The sequence below is a fragment of the Brachyistius frenatus genome, unplaced genomic scaffold (genome assembly GCF_029030835.1).
Source record: "Brachyistius frenatus isolate BFR_SWC_R1_liver_20210118 unplaced genomic scaffold, ASM2903083v1 Contig_219, whole genome shotgun sequence".
NCBI lineage: Eukaryota > Metazoa > Chordata > Actinopteri > Embiotocidae > Brachyistius > Brachyistius frenatus.
Window position 1 is genome coordinate 547,520 of NW_027210818.1, and position 22,394 is coordinate 569,913.

At 43.9% G+C, this 22,394-nt stretch overlaps 1 protein-coding gene across 1 annotated transcript in view; it reads left to right on the forward strand.

The window, feature by feature from the left end:
• Positions 1-2,101: 2,101 nt before the first annotated feature.
• lrp5 (low density lipoprotein receptor-related protein 5) overlaps positions 2,102-22,394 on the forward strand; it is a 47,132-nt gene continuing 26,839 nt past the window's right edge. Inside the window, exons 1-11 of the mRNA XM_069719602.1 lie at positions 2,102-2,461; positions 11,329-11,529; positions 11,688-11,904; positions 14,183-14,251; positions 14,425-14,553; positions 16,086-16,282; positions 16,559-16,690; positions 20,654-20,742; positions 20,923-21,141; positions 21,265-21,353; positions 21,555-21,726. Of these exons, the coding sequence (XP_069575703.1) occupies positions 2,371-2,461; positions 11,329-11,529; positions 11,688-11,904; positions 14,183-14,251; positions 14,425-14,553; positions 16,086-16,282; positions 16,559-16,690; positions 20,654-20,742; positions 20,923-21,141; positions 21,265-21,353; positions 21,555-21,726 (1,605 nt within the window). The 5' untranslated portion in view covers positions 2,102-2,370. The remainder of the gene's footprint in view (positions 2,462-11,328; positions 11,530-11,687; positions 11,905-14,182; positions 14,252-14,424; positions 14,554-16,085; positions 16,283-16,558; positions 16,691-20,653; positions 20,743-20,922; positions 21,142-21,264; positions 21,354-21,554; positions 21,727-22,394) is intronic.

The window sequence follows — 22,394 nt, forward strand, 5'->3', positions numbered from 1 at the left end:
GCAACAGCAGCGTGAGCAACATATGAACTGAAATCATGAAACTTGGTTTTAACTTGAATTATAACAGAGCTTTAGGAGGAAGTAATAACGCAGGTGTTGACTTAAGGTGCGTATTGTTTGGGTTCAAAATGTTCTCGGTGGTGATGTGTAGAAACAAACACATCAGCATGTAATTAAATCACAGTGGACTTAAACAATAGAAAACTTTGCATTTTATTGTTTTTGTTTTTGAGAGCAGGATTCAGCCTTCTGCTCGATCACACTCCTCAAACAGTCCAAATCCAGCATCAGAAAGACCACCATGATCATCCTGGAAAAAAGGCTAAAAACATTCACTCCTGCAAAGGATCCTTTCAGGGATTGTTTAGAATTTTCCCAGCTCCAGATGTTTTTGTTAAAATGTACAGTTGCAATCTTCTCCTTGTGAGTTTGACAGTTAAAATCATCCATTCATCACGTGTATGAAATAACTGACTGACGTCTATTATTTTACACAAAAAAAAAAAATCCCTGAGAGCTTTACAACTGAAGGGCTTCTCGAGGTGTTTGGAACGATACTTCTAGTGTCATCATGGTTCTGTTCACAGTTCATTTGGATCAGAGCAGCAGAACAACATCAAATCTCGTAAATTACACCGAAGCGAGGATACAATTTACATACATGTGGATTAAATTAAGTCCTGTCATATAAGTACATGTAGCTCATGAAATAATACAATGTTGTACAAGTTCATACAAGTTAATGTCCTCAACTGCCCCGTCTCATAATACGCCTCCTGCTGCAGTCTTATCAAAAACGTCTTCAGCTGTTTTCATCTGTTCTCATGAATCTAAGTCTTGAACGCAGCATGTCCACTACGAGGGCAGAACTTCAGAGACGCTTCACGCAGCCAACAGATCATCAAACACGGTCTCCTTTCTGCACATGAAGTTCACGTCCACCAGCGTGGAGGGAGTCCAGGAAATACTGACATCTAAGTTTCCTCTAAAGCAGCAGAGTATTTTTTTTTGTTTCTGCCCGGTTACATGTTAGTTATACATGTTTCGTTTTGCCACCTGTGCAGAAAAAGAAACTTTACATTTTACTCTGGTGAGCAGAGAGGAAGTTACACAGTGACGATTCCAGTCATGAGGGATTTCGAGCTCCATACTAATATTTACAGCTTTTGCTTCGCTTTTTTTTCTCTCTCAAAAATATCCACAAACGAAAGAAAATCAGGGATGCAGCTTTTGTTCTGCTCCAAAGCTGTTAAACACAATAAGTTTATTCTTCTTATTGTTGTTATTATTATTCTTATTATAACTTCTGTAGCAATGTGCAGGTTATCGTCCTCAAATAAAATAGAAAGAAAAGCAAAAGCATCATTGTACAAAATACAACAAAATTTGAAGTGCTACTCCTGATCAGTGCAATATTAAAAATAGTAAAAAAAAAAAAAAAAACAGGCAAGAAAAAGACACATCCTAGAAATAGAGAGATATAACGTATAGCATACTTAAAAAAATAAAATCTAAATATTGCTTTTATGTGAATTTTTTATGACAATATTGCAAGAAGTGGTTCAGCAGATTTTGCATGTCATAACTGAATGTTGGTGGAAATTAAGAGTTCTGATTGCTCAGGGAGAGAAACTGTCTGATTTGATTAAATAATAATAAAAATGATTTGTTTCAGGTAGGGTCAGTGGATGAATATTAACAGTAATTCCCCACATTTTAGTTTTCTTCTACATTCAGCATCATCATAGCATGATTATGAGAGTTTGAGTGTTTTCTAGATTGATGTGAATTTCTCAGTGTGTATTTTTTTATTGGACGACTCGTTGAAGACCCTCTGACTTGTGTCCTCTCCTGACATAAACACTCCGTGCTTGCAGTGTGTGAAGTGCTGCTTTCCTTTGTTCGGACTGTGTGAAGGTTCATTCCTGTTTTTTTCTCCTGACATCTTGTTTCACGAGCGGCGACAGAAACGCAGCGCAGCGACGTTTTTTGTTATTCATTTTTTTTTTAAAGCTCCGTTTCTGAACACCTACGACGCCGTAATGACACAAACACTCAGGTCAAACGAGTGAAAATAAAAAAAAAAAAAAAAAAAAAGAAAAGCTTGTTGCCTCGTGTCGGGTGACGTAATTCCACGTCCGCCTGCCCTTTTCTCTCCGTGCGCGAGCTCGACAGTCCAAAGTATAAAGTAGCGCGAGCTCCTTCTGGGAAAAGGAGAAGAAAAGTCGAGTCGACGGGGAAGGAGCGCAGTGAGGAGGACACGCTGCAGCCACGGATCCGGCGGTACGCAGGAATACGGGCTCATATGTGTACAAGTACACAAGGAACTTCACCAAGGAGTAACAAATATCCGAACATGGAGCGGGAGTTATGGATTTAAAGCGCAGAAGACTTGAAATGGGCGGTCTGCTGCCGCCGCTGCTGCTGCTGCTGCGGATCTGTCTGCTGGCGGCGGTTGACGGTACGTTGACTTCTTTTTGTGTTGTTCACAACATGGATCCTCCGGGGAACACGGGCTGTGGACGCGGAGAGTGGCCGGACCCCGGCGGTAGTTAGCGGGCTGTTATGAGCGGTGTGTTCGTGCGCCTCCACTCCCCGTGAACCCTCCTCCCCTCCCCCCAACACCGACACCGACCGCCGCTAGCTGAGCTCCGCGTCTCAAAGTTGAGCTTTTTGTGTCCCGAGGGTACAACGAGTCCGGAGTTGCAGTGTGAAGTGTGTAAAGTTTGTTTTGTAAACGCGGAGCCTCTGAACGGACCCGTGTTCGAGCCCCGCAGGTAGTTGGAGATCTGATGTGTCGGAGCAGACGTGAAGTTTGGAGCCTGCCTGGTGTTTTTCTCGGGCCTCGGCAGCTCCAGCCATTCCTGCTCGGTGTCGGGTGTCACTCGGTCTCCGTGCTTTAACATTGAAAAAGACGCCGGTATGTTTAACGGGAAGAAACCCGCTGCTGGACGCGGTGCGGATTTCTCCTCGGGATCGGTGTCTTTATCGGACTTTCCGTTGTCCACCGCCTGTTTTGCGGTTCTTACTATTTAATGGCCCTGAAAGTGCCGGGAGAGAGGCGGAGTTTAGTCCGCTCTCAGAGGGGATGCAGGGCGTTTGATCGGCTCTTGCAGCCAGCTCTGATTCGTCTGCATCTTAAAACTAAAGCACTGTGTTTCTAACAGCTCGTGTATAACTCACCTGTTCACCTCCTGTGAGCTCAGACCATGAACAGACCAGATCTGGTGATGAGCTCCGTCACCCCGATGAAAGACGACTCTCCTCCAGTGTCGGTGGAGAAGTGGCTGTAATGGGGCAGACAGTTTCCCACCGCAGGCTTCAAGTGTCCTTCAGCGGATCGAGGTCGCGCTTCCTCTTTTATTGCAGCTTTGAAATGTCACTTTGACCCTCCTGCCCTGAGTGCTCAGGTGTGTTTTCATCATCAGCAACTCTGTGACCTCGTTACACATTTATGTCTACAATCCCAAAGGTCGGTGCAGTATTGTTTTTGAAGATACTTTCACACGTCATTGGTCAGGTGTGCAGTAAACAGGTTATACCTGGAGAAACATTTTAAAAAGAAAAAGCCAGAGGAGTTTTTCAGGAGGGATCGGTGGCTGAGTTTAGCTCCTCTTGTACTTATCCTGTGATCAGATTTTTCCTCATAATCGTGTTACTTTTATACTGGTTTTATTTAAGCTCTTGTATTTTTTTGCTGTAGGGCTGTTTCTGATATGATTTTGTGCACACCCTATTTAATAAATAAAAGTACCATAATTTAGCCCTCGTCGTCCTGTTTCTGTGCTGCGGATCGATCGCACATCTTCTGCTGCAGAAGAACCGAGGCCGTTTGAAAAAGAGCAAAACATTTGGCGTGAATAGTTGTGGTCACGACTTCTAATGTGGAGTTTGCGGTTACAGTTGTGAAGATTTGACTGCTGATGATACAACGGTAACACAACGAGGTTGTCGGGGTGACTAACGGCAAATACAGTCATTCAGCTTGAGTTATAACCGACAGGTAAAGATGTTGTACACCGCAACAACAAACCTTTACTCGGAGTTTACTTTGTTTTTTTATTGTTGTTATTTTACTCCAGTCAAATAATTACCACTTATTATTATAAGGGGTCAAAAATAAATAGTTACAAAAAGCTTTACAACCTGCACAGCGATGAACTCTTTACAACCTCACCGAGGAACTTTATGAACACATCACTCACGTCGCCATGACAACACACAGCCAAGCATCACAGCTCCCTCTGGTCGTTAGGAACGTGACTGTTGCTCCGCTGATTGACGGCTGCGCTGTCCGTGTCCTCAGAGAAAAGCCGCCTTCCTCCGGGACCGACCGGGTTAAATAGAGTCCGGTTGAAGTCGAACCGATGTCGTACGTTTGGAGCCGAGTTGAGCTGCGTGTCTGTCACACTTCACACCCGCCGGCCAGAACCGCAACGCTCGGCAAACATTACAGCTACCTGTGTGTTGACAACGTTGTCTTGGCACGTAGGTCGTGTTGGTTTTTTTTTATTAGATGGCACTCACTTGTGTTGACTCTTTAAAACGTGCTTTTTGTGTTTTATTGCAGCCAAATTCCAAATACAGTTGTTCTCTTTCACACGTGTTTCTGTTTCTGTTCAAAATATTGATTCAGCTATTTTGATATAACCGTGCCTCGTAACTGACACGTTTTCTCCGTCTGAATTTAATTTGATAATTCTGACTTTGTGAACATAAAGTTGGTTTAATGGTTAAAACGTTGAACTTTTAAATTGACCGATCGCAGAGAAAGTTTGAGTTTGTGAGATTAATGGGGGAGAAGATTGCTGTTTTAATCTGGATGGAGGGTTTAGTAATTATTAGTTACTAACTCACCGCAATCTCCTAGAATAATTAAAGGTGTTCCTGAGGTTTAATATTAACACGCGGTGATTTCACGAGTGCTGGTCAGTGATTTTCAGACCATCTGGTACAAGTGTTTGTGTTTGTGTGTAATAATTGCAACCACAGTTATAAAGACCTACTTTTTTTTCCCAGCGAGCTTGCTGGTGCTGAAGGCTGGCCATCCTTCGATAATGGTACCGCTACCGATTAATCACGATACCGGTTCCTGAACAAAACTTTTTTTTTTTTATACCAATTTGGCATATGGTAGAAAGTTTTGGGTATTTTTGAGCTCCTTGTTTAATAGCCACACGTTTGATCTCTTCCTGATGTGCTTTCATACCTTATTGTTTAGTCCAGATTTTTGGACTTATTAGTTTGGTCCGGACCAAAAGAGCAGATGTTAAAAAAGGGCCTCGGACCACGGTCTGGACCACAGGACCAGAATTTGGTGGTCTGGGATCAAACTGAACCACGGTTCATTTTGTTTGTATGCTGTGGAAACAAACACTTTGTGGCCCGTTCGGACTTTCTGACCAAGTCATGTAGTTTAGGGTTATTTTCTGAACCCACAATTTACAGATGTCGGTTTAAAGACGTTCCCTAAACGCCTCACATGCAGACTATCATCAGATGCTTCCCAGGTGGCTGCACACAAAGACACCTTTGGTCTCCTCTCCTTCACTATATAACACGTAACTCAGACAAAAATCTGTTTGTGTGAAAAAAAAGTAAATAAGTGACTTATTAGAATTGAACCTGAGTTTCTGTGCAAACACTGTGGCTCACCGACACTGGTGACCTTTTCTTATCTGGCGCCGCATGACGAGGTTTTTATAGAGACTCAGTCGAGGTGAAGCGGCTCAGTACCGAGCCGCCTCACCTGTAACGACCACCTTCGTATTTGAAAGTATCGTTTTTTTGTTCTGCAAGAAGATCATTAAGTTAAATTGACCAGCTCGGGTCACGTCCACGGTGTTGTCTTAAAATCTTAAAAACATCCTCTCTCTACTGCTGTCTTCAGGACAGACTGTCCTCGCTGGTGTTTTCAAGGTAGCAGATTGGATTTGGTGTGTCCAGACGTCACCGGCCTATCTCCGTGGGTTGCCGTGGTAACAACCATACGCAGAGCTACGTCGGAGACGCACCTTCATTTCAGTGTGAACATTACCTGATATTTCTGTCGGCGACAGCAGCAGTTCTCAGGAATACTTCACTCTGAATAAAATCTAACTTTTGGAGGACGTGTGCTGAACGGTGACGACCTCCTTCCCGTCCGGAGTTTGTCCTCCGAGTTTGTTCATCTTCACAGACCACAGCACTCGTGTTTTTTCTAAAAGGCATTTTTGTTTATTAAAATGAAATTGGTCGCGATAACCTCAAGATAGTGTGCATGAAATGATACATGTAAAATTATGGGCTGTTCCATTCGCTGCGTACTGACTTCCTGCACTGAGTCTGTTCTTTTGTTTGCGTGGAGGAAGACTCGCCGTTCAACAGCGAACATGGAGGCCGACTGAGAGCAGAGCAGCTCCACATACTCTTCATCCAACCACAACCAAATAAAAAAAAAAAAAAGTTTTTTACTTCAGCGTTCTCAGCCGTGTTCAAACACCAACACAACATCGTCTACGATTAGATTAAATGCAGGAAGTGTCTGATGGTCCGAATAGAAACGTATTAATATGCGTTTTCACTTACAGATAGTCAGAGAATGAAATTAGAACATGAAGAGGGAGAGGAACAGAGTTCAGGAGGGAAAAGTGAGGCGCTGGAGGGAGGAGAGGAGGCGCAGCAGCGCTGAGGAGGAATGTAAGGAGCGAGGAGATTGATATCTTTTCCTGTTTGTGTTGCTCTGGTGTGAAACTGGAGGAGGTTCTCTGCTGTTTGGATTTCATACCAGGAGGACGGAGAGGAGAGCGACAGGAATGAGAGCTGGAGAGGGAGAAAGAGGGAAGAGGAGACGAGAGGAAGGGGGCGAGAAGGAGACGAGAGGAGGGGGAGAAGGAGACGAGAGGAGGGGGAGAAGGAGACGAGAGGAGGGGGAGAAGGAGAAGGAGGGAGGAGAGATGACAAAGGAAGGAGGAAGAAAGGAGAGAGGAAAGGAAAGAAGGAGCAGAGGTGGAGAGAGAGAGGAAGTCTGTGGCAGTCGACCTTGATTTCTCTGGGGTCCCCACACACACACACACACACACACACACACACACACACACACACACACACACACACACACACACACACACACACACACACACACACACACACACACACACACACACACACACACACACACACACACACACACACAGCCTCTCTGTATAAATATGCTCCCTACACTCATCATACATATTTCTCGTCCCAACTGGGAAGGTATGAAGAAAATCTCTTCCTTCCTTTCAGCCAGCCACTCACACACACACACACACACACACACACACACACACACACACACACACACACACACTCACACACACACACACACACACACACACACACACACTCACACACACTCACACACTCACACACACACACACACACACACGCACGCACTCACACACACACACACACACACGCACGCACTCACACACACACACACACACGCACGCACGCACGCACGCACGCACGCACGCACGCACGCACACACACACACACACACACACACACACACACACAGCACTTTCAGTTAAGATGGACTCTGATAAGATGTAAACTGAGGGGCCTGTTAGTTTTCTCCAAGCAGAACAAAACAGGAGAACTGAGGAGTGTGTGTGTGTGTGTGTGTGTGTGTGTGTGTGTGTGTGTGTGTGTGTGTGTGTGTGTGTGTGTGTGTGTGTGTGTGGGAAAGGGGTGCAGGGTGCAGTAGTGCGTTGCCTTTTCTTTAGAAACTTCTTCTTTTGGGATTCCTCCCTCCCAACACACACACACACACACACACACACACACACACACACACACACACACACACACACACACACACACACACACACACACACACACACACACACACACACACACACACACACACACACACACACTCACACACCCTCCTGTGTTGATTGTTCATCCCTTTGTCTTCACACACATTTCGACAGACAGTTCAAATGAATGATTGATTTTCGATGATCGACATGTTGCAGTGAGAGCCGCTGGTAGTTTAGATGAAAATAAATGCATCATTTACTGGATCATCACAGCTGCCTTCTCTGTTTTAATGTTGGATTTGACGATAATTAATCATACAAACATTTTTAAACAAGAAGTCCGGTGTTTCTTCTTCAGAAAAGAGTATTCTGTGAAACAGGAAGAGAAGTACAACCGGCTGTGGTGAAACATTGGATGTTGAAATCAGTTCTTTTGACAGATGTACTAACATTGATAATGGCACCGCTCCATTTAGGTGTTTGAGGATCACGGTGTTGTGTTGTGTTGCGTGTGTGTGTTTGTGTGTGTGTGTGTGTGTGTGTGTGTGTGTGTGTGTGTGTGTGTGTGTGTGTGTGTGTGTGTGTGTGTGTGTGTGTGTGTGTGTGTGTGTGTGTGTGTGTGTCACACAGCTGGCACACACATGAGTTGGTTTTACTGAAAGTGGATTAAACCTGCAGGGGCCTCCTGAGAGGTTGATATCTGGTTTCAGACTCCAGGCTGCAGTTTTAAACCAGTTTTAAACACTTTGCTTTTAATACCTGACGTCTTTCTAACGTCTGATCAGCGGTTTTATTTGATCTCGTACGAGCCTGCTCACTCACTCGTCCGTTATTACCACAGTGATTTCATTTGGCACCAAGTGTTTTTCATTGTTAATTAGATATGAAATTGTAAGTTAATCAATCAATTAGTTGATTATTTAAAATAATGACAAATATTTTAATAATAAAAATAGTTGATATCATTTTTAAGTGCTATATTTTGCCCTCTGCAGCTTCAGCTTTACTTCGATAACCTGACGACTTCCTGGGTCCTTAAAAGAGGATTTTAAGGACAATAACCACATTTTGGTCAATGATTTTTTTTTTTTTTACTTCCTAATATCGGCCCCAAAAATCCCATCTCAGTCGGCCTCTAGCCTTCAAGTGATACAGATGTTACAGTGGCCTTAAAATGGCAGAGTACAATTAATCCATATGTGTGTAATAAACATGTTGTCGGCCCGTTGTGTTTGTGTGCCCGGCTTAATGTTTCTAACAGGGCTGCGTGTCCCGTGTGTGAGTGCAGGGAAATGATGCAGTTTTTGAGAAAAGCTCCAGCTGGCTCGGGGAGGTCAGCCAACACCAACACTGTGTCTGTACAGAAGATGTGGAAGGAGCGGCGCTTTAGCAGGACGGTAGTGTGTTCAGGCTACGTTCAGGAACAGCAACCGAGCCGCAGGCAACCAGAACAGACGTGAAGTGTAAGACGACATTTAGGCTTTAAAAAAACAAACAAAAACAAACGGGAACAGAAACCGATTTCATTCTGTGACTTTTTTTTAAAACTTTTTCTTTACAATAAATCAGACAGAGCGACGGATGAAGATGAACAGACTGAAGCTTCACCATCAACTGGAATGACAAAAACAAAAAAAACCATCTTAATAGAGAGAAAAGACGCTACAGTTAGTGATGAAGATGATAAAGATGATTAGTCGTGTGTGTAAACGGGAGGATTGATGGTCTTTTTCACGATTTTTGGACATTTTCTAAAATCTGTATCTGTTGCTCACTTAATCACGGCCCTGCAAGTATTTCACTCGCATTTGTGCCATAAATATATACAAAATATTTTAGGAGCGCAGTGTGCGAGTAAAGATGAAATCCGACCGTAAGACGACTGCGGTTATTAAACGTGAGCAGGATGTGAAGTTGTGATGTTGCCTCAAACCTACAGTCACGTAAAATCTGGTCACTTCAGAACTACCCATTTTTACTCGCATGCAAACACGCTGCATTTCCTGTAGCTGCTTCACAATAAAAGCCTCCCCCTGGTTTGATGATGAAAAAACGTTTTGACTGGACCTTCAGCGTGTCCTGTGAACAGAAATGTCCGTCAGAGTGAGCGAATGCCACAAGCTCTTGTGTCCGTTTCAAATTAAAAGCTCTCCTTTCAAATTAAAAGCCCTCTTCCTGTTCTCACACGATCCAGTCATGTTCGGGGTTTGAACCTGGTCTTGTGATATGAAACGGAGGCCTTTGTGTCTCGTTGGTGTGGACCTTCTCTGTATCTGTCAGGTCTTATTATTGAATCATCAAAATATTAGAAAATCTAACTATAAAACAAGGACAGGTCCAAACCCAGAATATGTACGGACCACGTACGAAACGCTCGAGGGCTTCTAATTTGAAAGGGACACAGGAGCTCACAGCATTTGGCCAATCACTGCCTCAACGATAGCATCTTATAGGGCTCATCTCTGTGGAGGACTCAAACTGCCAGAATCACAAATACATGTCTCCATAAATATACTAATATTCCATTAAATGCATCCATGTGTTTATTTATTTTAGTTTTGTGTAGTTTCAGGCCTTCATAGCTACACAGAAAAATAAAGACGAGGGAGTCTGGTACGGAGGGAAGAGGTGGATGTGCAGTATGAACACGCTCGCGTCGGGTTGCTGAAAGTACAAATCCGCAGTCGTGACAGTCACATAATCATTTCATAATAAAATTAATAATGAATTGATTAAAGTAATTGCAGTGTAATGTCTATTTTAAGGACTGGGTGTTTTTTGGGACCGTGTCCACACTAACGGAGGCAGTATGTCTTCATGCTGTGGATTACAGGAGGTACAGCGGTGCCAAACCACAGCGTAGCAGCTCTGCCACCCTGCCAGGCCAAAACCACAAGCTTCCCCAGAGGCTCCGCGGCAGCTGCTGTGACAGCTACCGCCTCCAAACAGAGGGAGGACGACGTCTCCGAGTCCCCGAGCTGCACTCGCAGCCTGAGGCACTTACACATACTTAACGCCTGGTTGGGCTGATGAGCAGCAGCTCTGTCTCGTACTAACAAAGCTGGTCTGGTCATTTTCTGTGGGCAAGTAAAGATCTGGCAGGACACAGGAGGCCTTTAAACAAGCAGCAGCACCGATTCTGTGGAGTTACATTTTCTTTTTGATTGATGTCAAGATGTGAATTTCATTCTGACCTCAGATCAAAATAAATTGTGGTTGTGAAGTTGATTAAAGCTGATTCATGACTCATTTGTTGGTGATTCTTTATGTCACGGGCTGAACAACATCTTCTCTGAAAGAAATCAGTAGATTACAAAGTCTTCAGGATGAATAGTCGGGCGGCAGAACTTAAGAAAAGCCTCATGTTTGAGTTTAAGCCGGTTTATTACTTCTTTATGAGACAATGGCATTTATTTCAGTTCATGGAAGCTTTTGGACGTGTTTCTGAAAGTGGGATAAGTTGTTGTTGGTGTGAAGAAAATTTGAGTGTCAAGTTTCAAACGTCACATCTGGGATTTCTTGTTGTTTTTTCCCTTTGCAGGCTCGCCGCTCCTCCTTTTTGCCAACCGGCGTGACGTGCGGTTGGTGGATGCAGACGGCGTGCGCGGTGAGTCGGCCATCGTTGTGAGTGACCTGGAGGACGCAGCGGCCGTGGACTTCCTGTACGACGAGGGCCTGATATTTTGGACAGATGTCAGCGAGGAGGCCATCAAACAGACACACTGGAATCAGTCGTCCAACTGTGAGACTCCACGCTGTTTCCTGAGTGTTTATTCTTCTGCTTAGTGAAGATTTCTCCATAAACTGTGACTTTTTAAGCTGCACATGTTAAATAGTTTACTGACGAATACATCCTCTTTCTTGTCCCCATTTCAACGTGATCATATTTCTTGCTCGCAGCCCTTAAAGAGGCCCTGGGAACCGGCCAGACCGTGGTGGTATCCGGGCTGGACAGTCCCGACGGGCTGGCCTGTGACTGGCTGGGTAAAAAGCTGTACTGGACGGACTCAGAGACCAATCGGATCGAAGTGGCCAACCTGGACGGAACCTCCAGGAAGGTCCTGTTCTGGATGGACTTAGACCAGCCCAGAGCCATCGCCCTCAATCCTTCCCAACGGTAACAGAACACACTTTATATGAACAAACACACGCATGCTCTCTTTATAGTGCTGATGAAACACAACCAGACCAATCGGAACGCACCAGATTCCTCATTAGAAAAATAACTTGTTTCTGCAAAAACGGGATTGTTGATGAAACAAACAAATGCGGGATGCGAGCCTCGTCATCACTGGTGAAGGCAGCGCTGTTATTTCCTGCCCATTACACTTCTACACTGAAGTCCACAGTGACACTGATAGATCATCAGAAATGTAAGTTTGCAACATACAAACAGCAGCCCAACAAGTCTCTGCTACATTTTTTTTTTAAATGAAAGCGTTCTGTGAGACAGAGAAATAGTTTCCAAAAACAAGTCAGAAACGTGCAGAACTTTGACTGGAGTCTTTGACAGTTACAAACACGACATTTCACCGTCTTCTGTCACCAAATCTGGGAGAAGAAGAAACACGAGAAGAAGCGGGGCTTCCTGACGGGCTTCTTCTCCTTATGGTCTACTTTCATAGCTTGTTTAGACTCATTGTTATCTACTGTACCGAGGGCAGCATAGCTATGTACGGAAATACATATTTCATATTCCAAATGTCAATAAGCCCCTGTGGAAACAGAAATAGTACACATGCTGTGGTTGATGCGTGTTGCTTTTGCACAAAAACAGTATTTTAGAATTGATCTGAAGTATCCTTTGATTGCTCATTAATAAAGTAATAAATCCACCCGGTTCCTGTTTTCAGAACCTTCCAGAAAACATGCACTTTCAAGTAAATTGAAAGTCTTGACAAGTGCAGTAGAGTGCGAACGGTACCTTTGCACCTCATAGCTACAGAAGCATGCTGGAGCTGAAGATGCCGGGTGACGATAAAGAGAACCATCATGAGAACGGAGTGAATAGGAAAAGAGTGGCGGAGGAGTCGTGCTCTGCACAGTTTCCTCTCTGTGGTTTGCACCTCAGACTGACCTCCCCTCTCCTCACTTACAACTTGTTGGATCAGCAGCGCCTGAGCTGCTGAGATGACAGATATACGGCCGCGGACAGATTCAGTCCAGGTCCGATACACTGCAGCAGGAAGGAGCGTTTCAGCTAATGGCCTTATATGGTATTTGATGCTTGTTGTTTTTAAATAGACTCAAATAACTTCTGACCGTGATTTAACAGTTTTCTTGATGGTTCGGTTTCCTGAAGTCTCCCAACGTGACCGCCGGAGGTTTGACCTGTTTTTAACACGAGTCCGTTGAACTCCTCACTTCTGAGCAGATGCATTAAATCATTTCCTGCAAATGCTCATAAACACTCCCAGTTTCCTTTATTGTTCAAACATTAAGAATCTATCGTAGCATAAACAGCTCAAACAGCCACGTCAGCGACCCAAACAGTCAGACCTAAAAAGTAAATGTACAGATAATATTTATACCGATTATGAGGGTGTGCACATGGTTGAGCAGGTGGTAAAAAAAAGAGGAAACTTCTAAGTCTTCTGATGGTAAAGAAAACTATGAAGGTAGATTTTATGGTATAGAAAAACATACCTCTAGTGCTATACTCATTTACTGTACTGGCACATCTAGTTTACGGTTATAGCCATATATGATACCTCATGTTGAGAGGTGTTGTTATAGTGACAGAAAAATTTAATTTTTTTACTGATTTATAAAGTCTGGTAATAAAGGCATTTAAAGCAGAGAAAAAGAATGACAAGAAAAAAAAATCATGGAAGGAAACCAAACTGCAACGATCTGTAGATTTAGTGAAATACTTGAAACAAAGAGGAAATGAAACTACATTGTAAGATTTTAGTATTATGGGCTGGTGAACTGTGATTATGTGACTGAAAGTCGAGTCAACTTTATTTAAATAGCACGTTTCGTTGCAATACACGGTGGTTCACAATAAACAAAACAAAAATACAGCAATTTATTTACAACATATAAAAGAAAGAAATTAAACAAAGTGATATAAAATAAGTGACATGGCAGAGAATAAAAAAGACAATAGAAAATAGTATAACATATCTATACAATAGATTATGAGAATGCTAAATTAAAAAGGTGTGTTTTAAGATTTCTTTTGAAGGTGTTTAAAGACTGAGAAGCCCTCGGCTCTGCTGGGGTGAAAGGTGACAGAGGAGGATTGTGTTGAAATGTTTGTACATGGGGAGTTTTAGTTTGGAGTGAGATGCTGTCAGAGTAACGACTGACTCACCAGCAGAAAACACAACTGTAAATCAGCTCTGTGTTTGTATTACTGACAGTTTTCTTGTATTTTTTTTTTCCTGCAGCTACATGTACTGGACAGACTGGGGAGAAGAGCCCCGAATAGAGCGGGCCGGCATGGACGGCAGCAACAGGTACTGGAAGCACAGAAACCTTTTACAGTCATGTTTTAATTGTACGGTATCTCCTGTGTATCTAGTTACAGGTACAGTAACAGATATACGAGTGTAACGCAACAGAAGCATTCGATTTTAGAAACCACTGGACTCTTTGGTCCGTTCATCTTCACCCCTCTGTGTCCCGACAGGAAAGTGATCGTGAATGAGGACATCTACTGGCCCAACGGCCTCACCATCGACCTGGTGGAGCAGAAGCTGTACTGGGCCGATGCCAAACTCAGCTTCATCCACAGAGCCAACCTGGATGGATCGGCACGGTACGGGATTGTGTGTGTTTGTTGATGGGAGTTCCTCACCAGCTGTGTTGAAGTGTTCAGACACTCTGAACTCCTGTTAGTTATACGTTAGGTGACGGCGCATTTTTGGTTCTTATAATAGTCAACGGGTCACAGATGAGACTTGTACATGTTTGAAGCAAGGTGCCTTTAGACTTTTAAACATTTGGTGAGTTGATTGCAAGTTTCGGGTTTAATAAAATCTGGTGGTGAAAAAGTAAAAAGTGTCTGAGAGCAGAGAGACTTTTTTCTTTTACCTCCATCGTGTTGGTTTTATGTGAGTGTTTTTTTCCCTCAAACTTAATTCATGTCACTCTGATTGGTTGGCTTGTAGATGCAGCAGCAGTCACACTCTTAGATTTAGACTTTATTAATCCCACTGTGGGGAAATATAGTCTTCAAATTTATTAACTCAGAGAACTTGATCTGTATTTTGCGGCAGGCCGTCGCTACAGAAGCTCCAAATCATCATTCTACCGTGATTCACTCACGGCTGTCAACTTATGTCTTCAACATCCCAACATCACATGGTTGCAGAGATACGGTGTTTAATCTGAGTTTACATGACAGCTGGAGTGATGAAACAATTTGTTTGCTAATTTATTTGCACACGCATACAAACACAAAAGCTGCTTTGAAATCTGGAGGTGGTTAAATTTTTTTCCTTTCTTTTTTTCCCTCAAACACGCACGCACGCACGCACGCACGCACGCACGCACGCACGCACGCACGCACACACACACACACACACACACACACACACACACACACAGATGATGATTGATGAGAGCCAGTTTGTGCTCTCCCTCTCCTGATCAACACACACACTTCTCCATCCTTCATGTTTGATTTAATTGATTATAATAAAGTGTTTTCGGTCACTCAGGCTGCATGTAAATGTGTTGCTTTCATAAGAATCGGAGTTGTTGAGGTATCGTCTGGTCACACTGCTGCGATATATTTGTTATAGATATTCACGTTGCCTCGAGGAGGATTCCTCAGGATTTTCATGTTGCATGCACCAGACGAAGTTCTTGCAACAGTCCCAGTTTGTAGCAATTTAACTGATGTGAGATGAACAGACTGAGAACTTTATTTCATCAGATCAAACAGATGTTGACATCAGATACTTTCGTATACTGTGTACTTTAAATAAAGAGTTAAGAAATCACAGCCACCCTGTATCACAATACTCAGCATATTGCAAAATGTTTAAGATCTCCTTAATATCACATTGGGACTTAAGTATGAGGGTTATATTGTATTTTGGGGCCTCTGAGGATTCCCACCCTTAACTTCCACATAATTTTTATAACTTAAAAATAATGAATGGAACAAGTTGTGTGTATTTAGACATTAAATTGCTCAATTCAAAATGTTTTTTTCATAACCAGTAAACATGTAAAACAGCACTTCAGTAAATCTCATTCGTACAGTTTTTCATTTGTAGAAATATTTATAGAAAAAAGCCGCCTTTCCTGTCGTTGTGAACGAGCTTTTGTCCGGTCCTGCAGTGAGACGGTGGTGGAGGGCACGCTGACCCATCCTTTTGCGCTGACGCTGTCGGAGGAGACTTTGTACTGGACGGACTGGCAGACCCGCTCCATCCACGCCTGCAACAAACACAGCGGAGACAAAACCAGAGAGATCCTCAGCGGGATTTATTCGCCGATGGACATCCAGGTCCTGGAGGCATATCGGCAGCCTTACAGTGAGTGTTCAGTGCGTCGGAGAAAGCTCGGACAGATCGTCACGTCATTGATCTCTATTCACTGATAAATAATTCCACGTTATAGAAGCAACATAAAGCAGATCAATTAAACTCTCTCACATCACTTACAGCTGATTTGTATATTCATGTCATTTCTAACAGGTAAAATGTCACTCGAATCTTTATGATGTCGATCTCGCTCTTCTAATTTTCCTTCCTCCTGGTTCAGGCCTCTTCCTCTCTTCTCATCTGCTCTTGTTGTCTTTGTCACGACAGTCCAGACCCCCTGCAGCGACGGCAACGGAGGCTGCAGTCATCTCTGCCTCCTGTCTCCGGTGCAGCCGTTCTACAGCTGCGCCTGCCCCACCGGAGTCCAGCTGAAACCGGACGGAAAGACATGCAAGCCAGGTATGGATGCTGTTTACACCGGTATGACCGAACTGACTGCCACTCTAATCTCGTGCTAGAAATAGTAGTCAATGCTTTAAAAAGCACATCGTACTGGTTGGGTTTCACAGCACCGTGTTCTCGCTGTGGCTGCTGCCGCCACCACACTTCACGTAACACGTAACAAAACCTGTTTATGTTTGCAAAAAATAAAATCAGGTACATAAATATTAAGAGCTCTATTGGAGCCGTAGTGCAAACGCAGGTCTAAGATCTGTGACTGACTTGTTTGGTAATTTGGTGAATCTGTGCTGCAGCGTGGCACCGTGATAAAAGTAGGTGGAGTAGATGATTGGAAGGTGTGTCACAGCTGACTTCAATCACAGCCAATCAAATCAGCTCCTCTCGTCCCCTTTAAAACCGCTGTGTCGCAGCTTATTGTCAATTTCTAATGACTGAAGAAGGAGCAGACCGACACCATCCCAACTGGAAACATTTAACATTTAACTATATCATTTAACTCATAATTTGATTTCCTACTTCATCATTGATTAAATGTTAAAGTGAACAAAGATTAAGAGCGATGTGGTCCAAACGTCACTGATGTCGTGGTGTTAATAAATGAGTTGCATCGGGAGCTTTGAGTGTTAATAATTGTGGGATGTTGGATCGGTCTGTTCGCTTGGCCCACCGAAGACAGGAAAATATCTCTCCACCAGCTGTGCTGAACTTAGAGCTGGTCTGAGCTCCAGTGTATCTTTACTGCCCCCCCCCACACCGCCCCCCCCACCCCCGCCGCCCACACACACACACACTTCCCGCATCTTACTGTTGATGCATAAAAACAGCAACTGAGTGCAAGTGTGGAAAAATGCCCGTTTGAAAGTAGGTCCTCGTATATCAACCAGAATCTGTGATAATGTGATCCAGACTTTAGTTCCTCTTTAAGACAATAAGGCTCCACTCTGGACGGATTTACTGTTGTTGTCACCTCGTTGTTAAGCTCAGTCTCACTTCTTAAGAGTTTCAGTGATGCTCATGATGAGTAAAAGGACATAACTGATAAGAAATGACGTAGTAACAAAATCCCAGCTGCACCAAAACTGAATCATAAATACATCTCAGAAGTATTAGTTTATCTGCTCATCTTTTCCCCAAACGTTACACTAAGTTCTAGCCTGGTTGTACAGTCTGATAGTTGATGCTTCCTATTGTAACCCAACGTGGGGTTGGGTTACAATAGGAAGCATCAACTATCAGACTATCAGACATGCATACATAGAATAATGAGTGTGTGCCTTCCATTGTGTTTAGTGTGTGATGCAATGGTGCAGCACAGGGTGTATCAGCTGAAAACAAGTAAAGATGACCTGTCTGGTAGCTGCGTGGAGCTCCAACTGACCGGCCGCCATGTTGATTCCCACGATAGCCAAACAATAGAGCCTTATTCTGCAAAAACACAACACTGTGCTAGAGTTTGTCTGTTATGTGAATGTATTAAATTTGAATGAAGCATGCCAACCAATCACTTAGCCTCTGTCGACAATAAAAACAACAATGCTCTATTGTGTCAGCCTGCAGTTTGTGCGTCTGTGTGTGTGTGTCTTTGTGTCCGTGCTTCTAATTTGTTTTGCTTGGCTGGTTAAATTGAAGGCGTTTGTTATTGCGCTGGCAGTAGAGCGTGTGTGTGTGTGTGTGTGTGTGTGTGTGTGTGTGTGTGTGTGTGTGTGTGTGTGTGTGTGTGTGTGTGTGTGCGTGCGTGCGTGCGTGCGTGCGTGCGTGCGTGCGTGCGTGCGTGCGTGCGTGCGTGCGTGCGTGCGTGCGTGCGTGCGTGTGTGTGTGCGTGTGTGTGTGTGACACACAGACTGTTTGTCAGAGGTCTTTAAGTGTCTCAGAATGAAGTCAGGCGAAGAGAGGAGTGGAAACATGGAGGTTTCCCCTCCTTTCTTTTCGCTCTCCCGTCATTTACCCGCCTCGCCTCGGTCATTTAGGTAACGATGGAACAACTCTCGATGTCAAGTGTGTTTGGTGCCGAGGCTGAGAGATGCCAGATTTTGATTGGCTGTTGAAAGTGAAGCTGGACCACTAAGCAGATAAATATGGTCACAATTTGCAGATCTGTGGGGGTGTTTTTAAAAAAAAATCTGAGCTGTTTGACAGTATTTTAGATATTGAAGCTTATGTTTTATTCATTATAGGATGTATACAGCGTGCCTACAGATCCTTTATTGCCTTTGCGGGTTTTATTAAAACATCAGCGGCGTTTTGTGCTGTACAGTCGCAGCTTTGTCTTCTGAATCGAGTGAACGATTTGAAATGTGAGACAAAGATGTGAAAGAAAGATAAGGCAGACAGGGGAATAGAAAGAGACACTTTGAACTGCTTTAAATGTGAGCTCTTCAGAGTCAGAGGTGTGAGAGACAAAGAAAAAACACTTAATTGTCTCCCATGAGGCGAGTTTGGCTGCTCTTAAATCAACCAACAGCCAAACACGGCGGCGGATCCCTCAGGACAGCAGAGCCCTTTGTTTCCAGACTGGCTGGAGGAAGAAGGCAGTAAAAGTGATCGCAGTCGAGCTCGGCTCAGGCTCAAAATCTTCCTCTTTCTTTTTTTTTATTTTTTTTTTTTACCACAGATAGATTGATTTTGGACTGCGGGATTTGGCTCTCATCCAGATACCAACTTCTTAGACTTGGATCTGCCAGATGGCACCTTGATATCTTCACTTTAATGACATGAGCTTTGGAGAAATGTGCAGTTTTCCCAACGGGAGGAAAGATTTCTGCTGTTGGTCAAGTGTACAGTGTAATGAGTGCACTCGTCTGAGACACGCAGGACAGATGCCACAGAATACCTTCTGTTACATACTAATACACCTCACTATATCAACCATCAAACCCTGGCTGGCAGATGCAGATCGTCGTCGAATTATGCATGCAAAAAGCTTAAAAAATGTGTAATACTTCACTTAGGAGGTTTAACCTGATTTGAATGCATCTGTAACTGTTTATTAATAAAGGCTTAACAAGTTAGAATAAGTGAAATCATTATTTGTCCACCATCTGTTCGAGCAGTTAAAACAACAGCTGTCAGCAGGAAAAGTGAGTTGTGCTGGTTGTCTGGTAAATATTCCTCTAAATCTGCTGCTCTTATGGAAGACAAGGTACCCTGAGGTTATTTCGAAGTTTAGGTGATGAGAGTGGCGCGTCTTCCTCTTCAGTAACAGTCCATCTGATTGGCTCCTGTCCGTTCAGACGGGTCACCACCAGGAGCTCAGTCCAACTGGTTTGGTACCGTCTGTTTTTCATTGCAGACCTTCTTGCAACATTACACGTCGTATCATTTCATCAAAACTTCATTAAACATCAGTATTTTCGCTGTAGGTTCTTGTATTGGATCATAACACACAGGGTAGTATTTTGCGTTGCTTCTGAGAGATTAGTTTTCCTCAGATTTTCCTACAGACCAGCCCAAACCCAACCTTTTTTTTTTTTTTTTAAGTTTTTTTGTTTCAACCACAATGTAAACACAATGGGATCACAGTTTATCTGCTCCTGGGCTTAAATCTTTCAAGCTGTTGGTGTTTTACGGGGTTCGACTTGTAAAAGTTTCCGTGTGTCTCGCCAGAGTGGCCTAATAATTGTACAAAATGGTGCAACAGCACCTTTGAGAAGCATATAATGCTGGATTGTTGTTGAAATGGTGTCAGAGAGGTGTTGGTTGCCCCATAGTTTTACGAGCTGTATGAACACAGTGACCTTTTCATGGCACCCCTCGAACTGGAATTAGATAAATGGTACATGATGCAGGACACGCCTGTATCCCCATGTTTGGTTTTCATCAAGATGAAAGTCTTCAGCGGAGCAGCGGAAATAAATATACATTTTTTTGAAGGCTGAAATTGTAGAGAAAAAAAAATCACAGATCAAAGAATCAAAGAATGAACACCGACATTAATACAACTCATCTGTTTATTATTTTCAGGAGCAGAGCAGGTTCTGCTGCTGGCTCGACGGACGGACCTGAGGAGAATCTCACTGGACCTACCAGATTTCACCGACATCGTACTACAGGTACACACAAACACACACACACACACACACACACACACACACACACACACACACACACACACACACACACACACACACACACACACACACACACACACACACACACACACACACACACACACACACACACACACACCAGTCTGAATCATCATCATCTTCATCACTCCTCTCCTCACGCAGGTCGATGACATCCGCCACGCCATCGCCATAGACTACGACCCGGTTGAAGGTTATGTGTACTGGACAGATGACGAGGTTCGGGCCATCCGGCGGTCCCACATCGACGGCAGCAACGCCGTGATGCTGGTTACCACGGAGGTCAACCACCCAGATGGCATCGCCGTCGACTGGGTGGCCAGAAACCTTTACTGGACCGACACGGGCACCGACCGGATCGAGGTACCGCTGATACTTTACTGAGTTTACAGCTGTTTGTATAAACCACGGAGAGTTAAACACACGTGATCGGGTTGGACGAATGTAAGCGATGTCCTACGTTAATATTGTCGCGTGGTTTTACAGGTCACGAGGCTGAATGGGACCTCCCGGAAAATTTTGATTTCTGAGAACCTGGACGAGCCCAGAGCCATCGTTCTGGACCCCGTTAACGGGTAGGTGTTGGCGTGTGAATGGAGTCTGGTCGGCTCTGCCAGCAGCTGCCGTGAAGGATGCTGAGCTCACGTTGTTCATAGTTTTTCTCAGAGTTTGAAGGATTTCATCAGTCTGTGTTGATGAAACCATTAAAAACAGTATCCAATGTAAAAAGGTTTCCAACAGCTGATCTGACCTCTCGTTGCCTCCGTGTCTCTCAGCTACATGTACTGGACTGACTGGGGGGAGCATCCAAAGATAGAGCGAGCTAACCTGGATGGAACGGAGCGGTTGGTTCTGCTCAACAACTCCCTCGGCTGGCCCAACGGACTGGCGATAGATTACGCGGCCGGAAAACTGTACTGGGGAGATGCTAAAACGGACAAGATAGAGGTATGTCCCACATCGAGTCTGCACAGCATCCGTGTTTGGTCCGTCTTCATCGGTCCAGTGGGGTCTGATCCGGTTTGTTCTGATCCAGTTTGGTCTGATCCAGTTTGTTCTGATCCAGTTTGTTCTGATCCAGTTTGATCTGATCCAGTTTGTTCTGATCCAGTTTGGTCTGATCCGGTGTGCTCTGATCCAGTGTGGTCTGATCCGGTGTGCTCTGATCCAGTGTGGTCTGATCCGGTGTGCTCTGATCCGGTGTGGTCTGATCCAGTTTGGTCTGATCCAGTTTGGTCTGTACTGGTCTGAGTTGACCTGTTGTACATATTTCCAGTGACTCCTGTCATTAATACATCTGGTTATTATCAACTGACAAATTTGAAAGTCTGCTATGAAAAAGGCCAAATATGTTTCAGTCGATCCACTCAGTGTTTAATTGACTTATCATTTTAGTTGTAATCTTTGGTTTTAAACAGAAGTGCTTCCTTTGAATTGGATAATATTCTTCCTCCACATTAGACTCGTCTCCAAGTGGATCTAATGAAACCTGCTGCAGCAGCTCGAACTGCTCAGACTCACACTGAGCCTCAGATTTGGAGCTAAACGACCATCGTTTTGGGAACGAGTGCAGACTCTCACTCTGATTTCTAGATCTCAGATGTTTGTCTGTGATG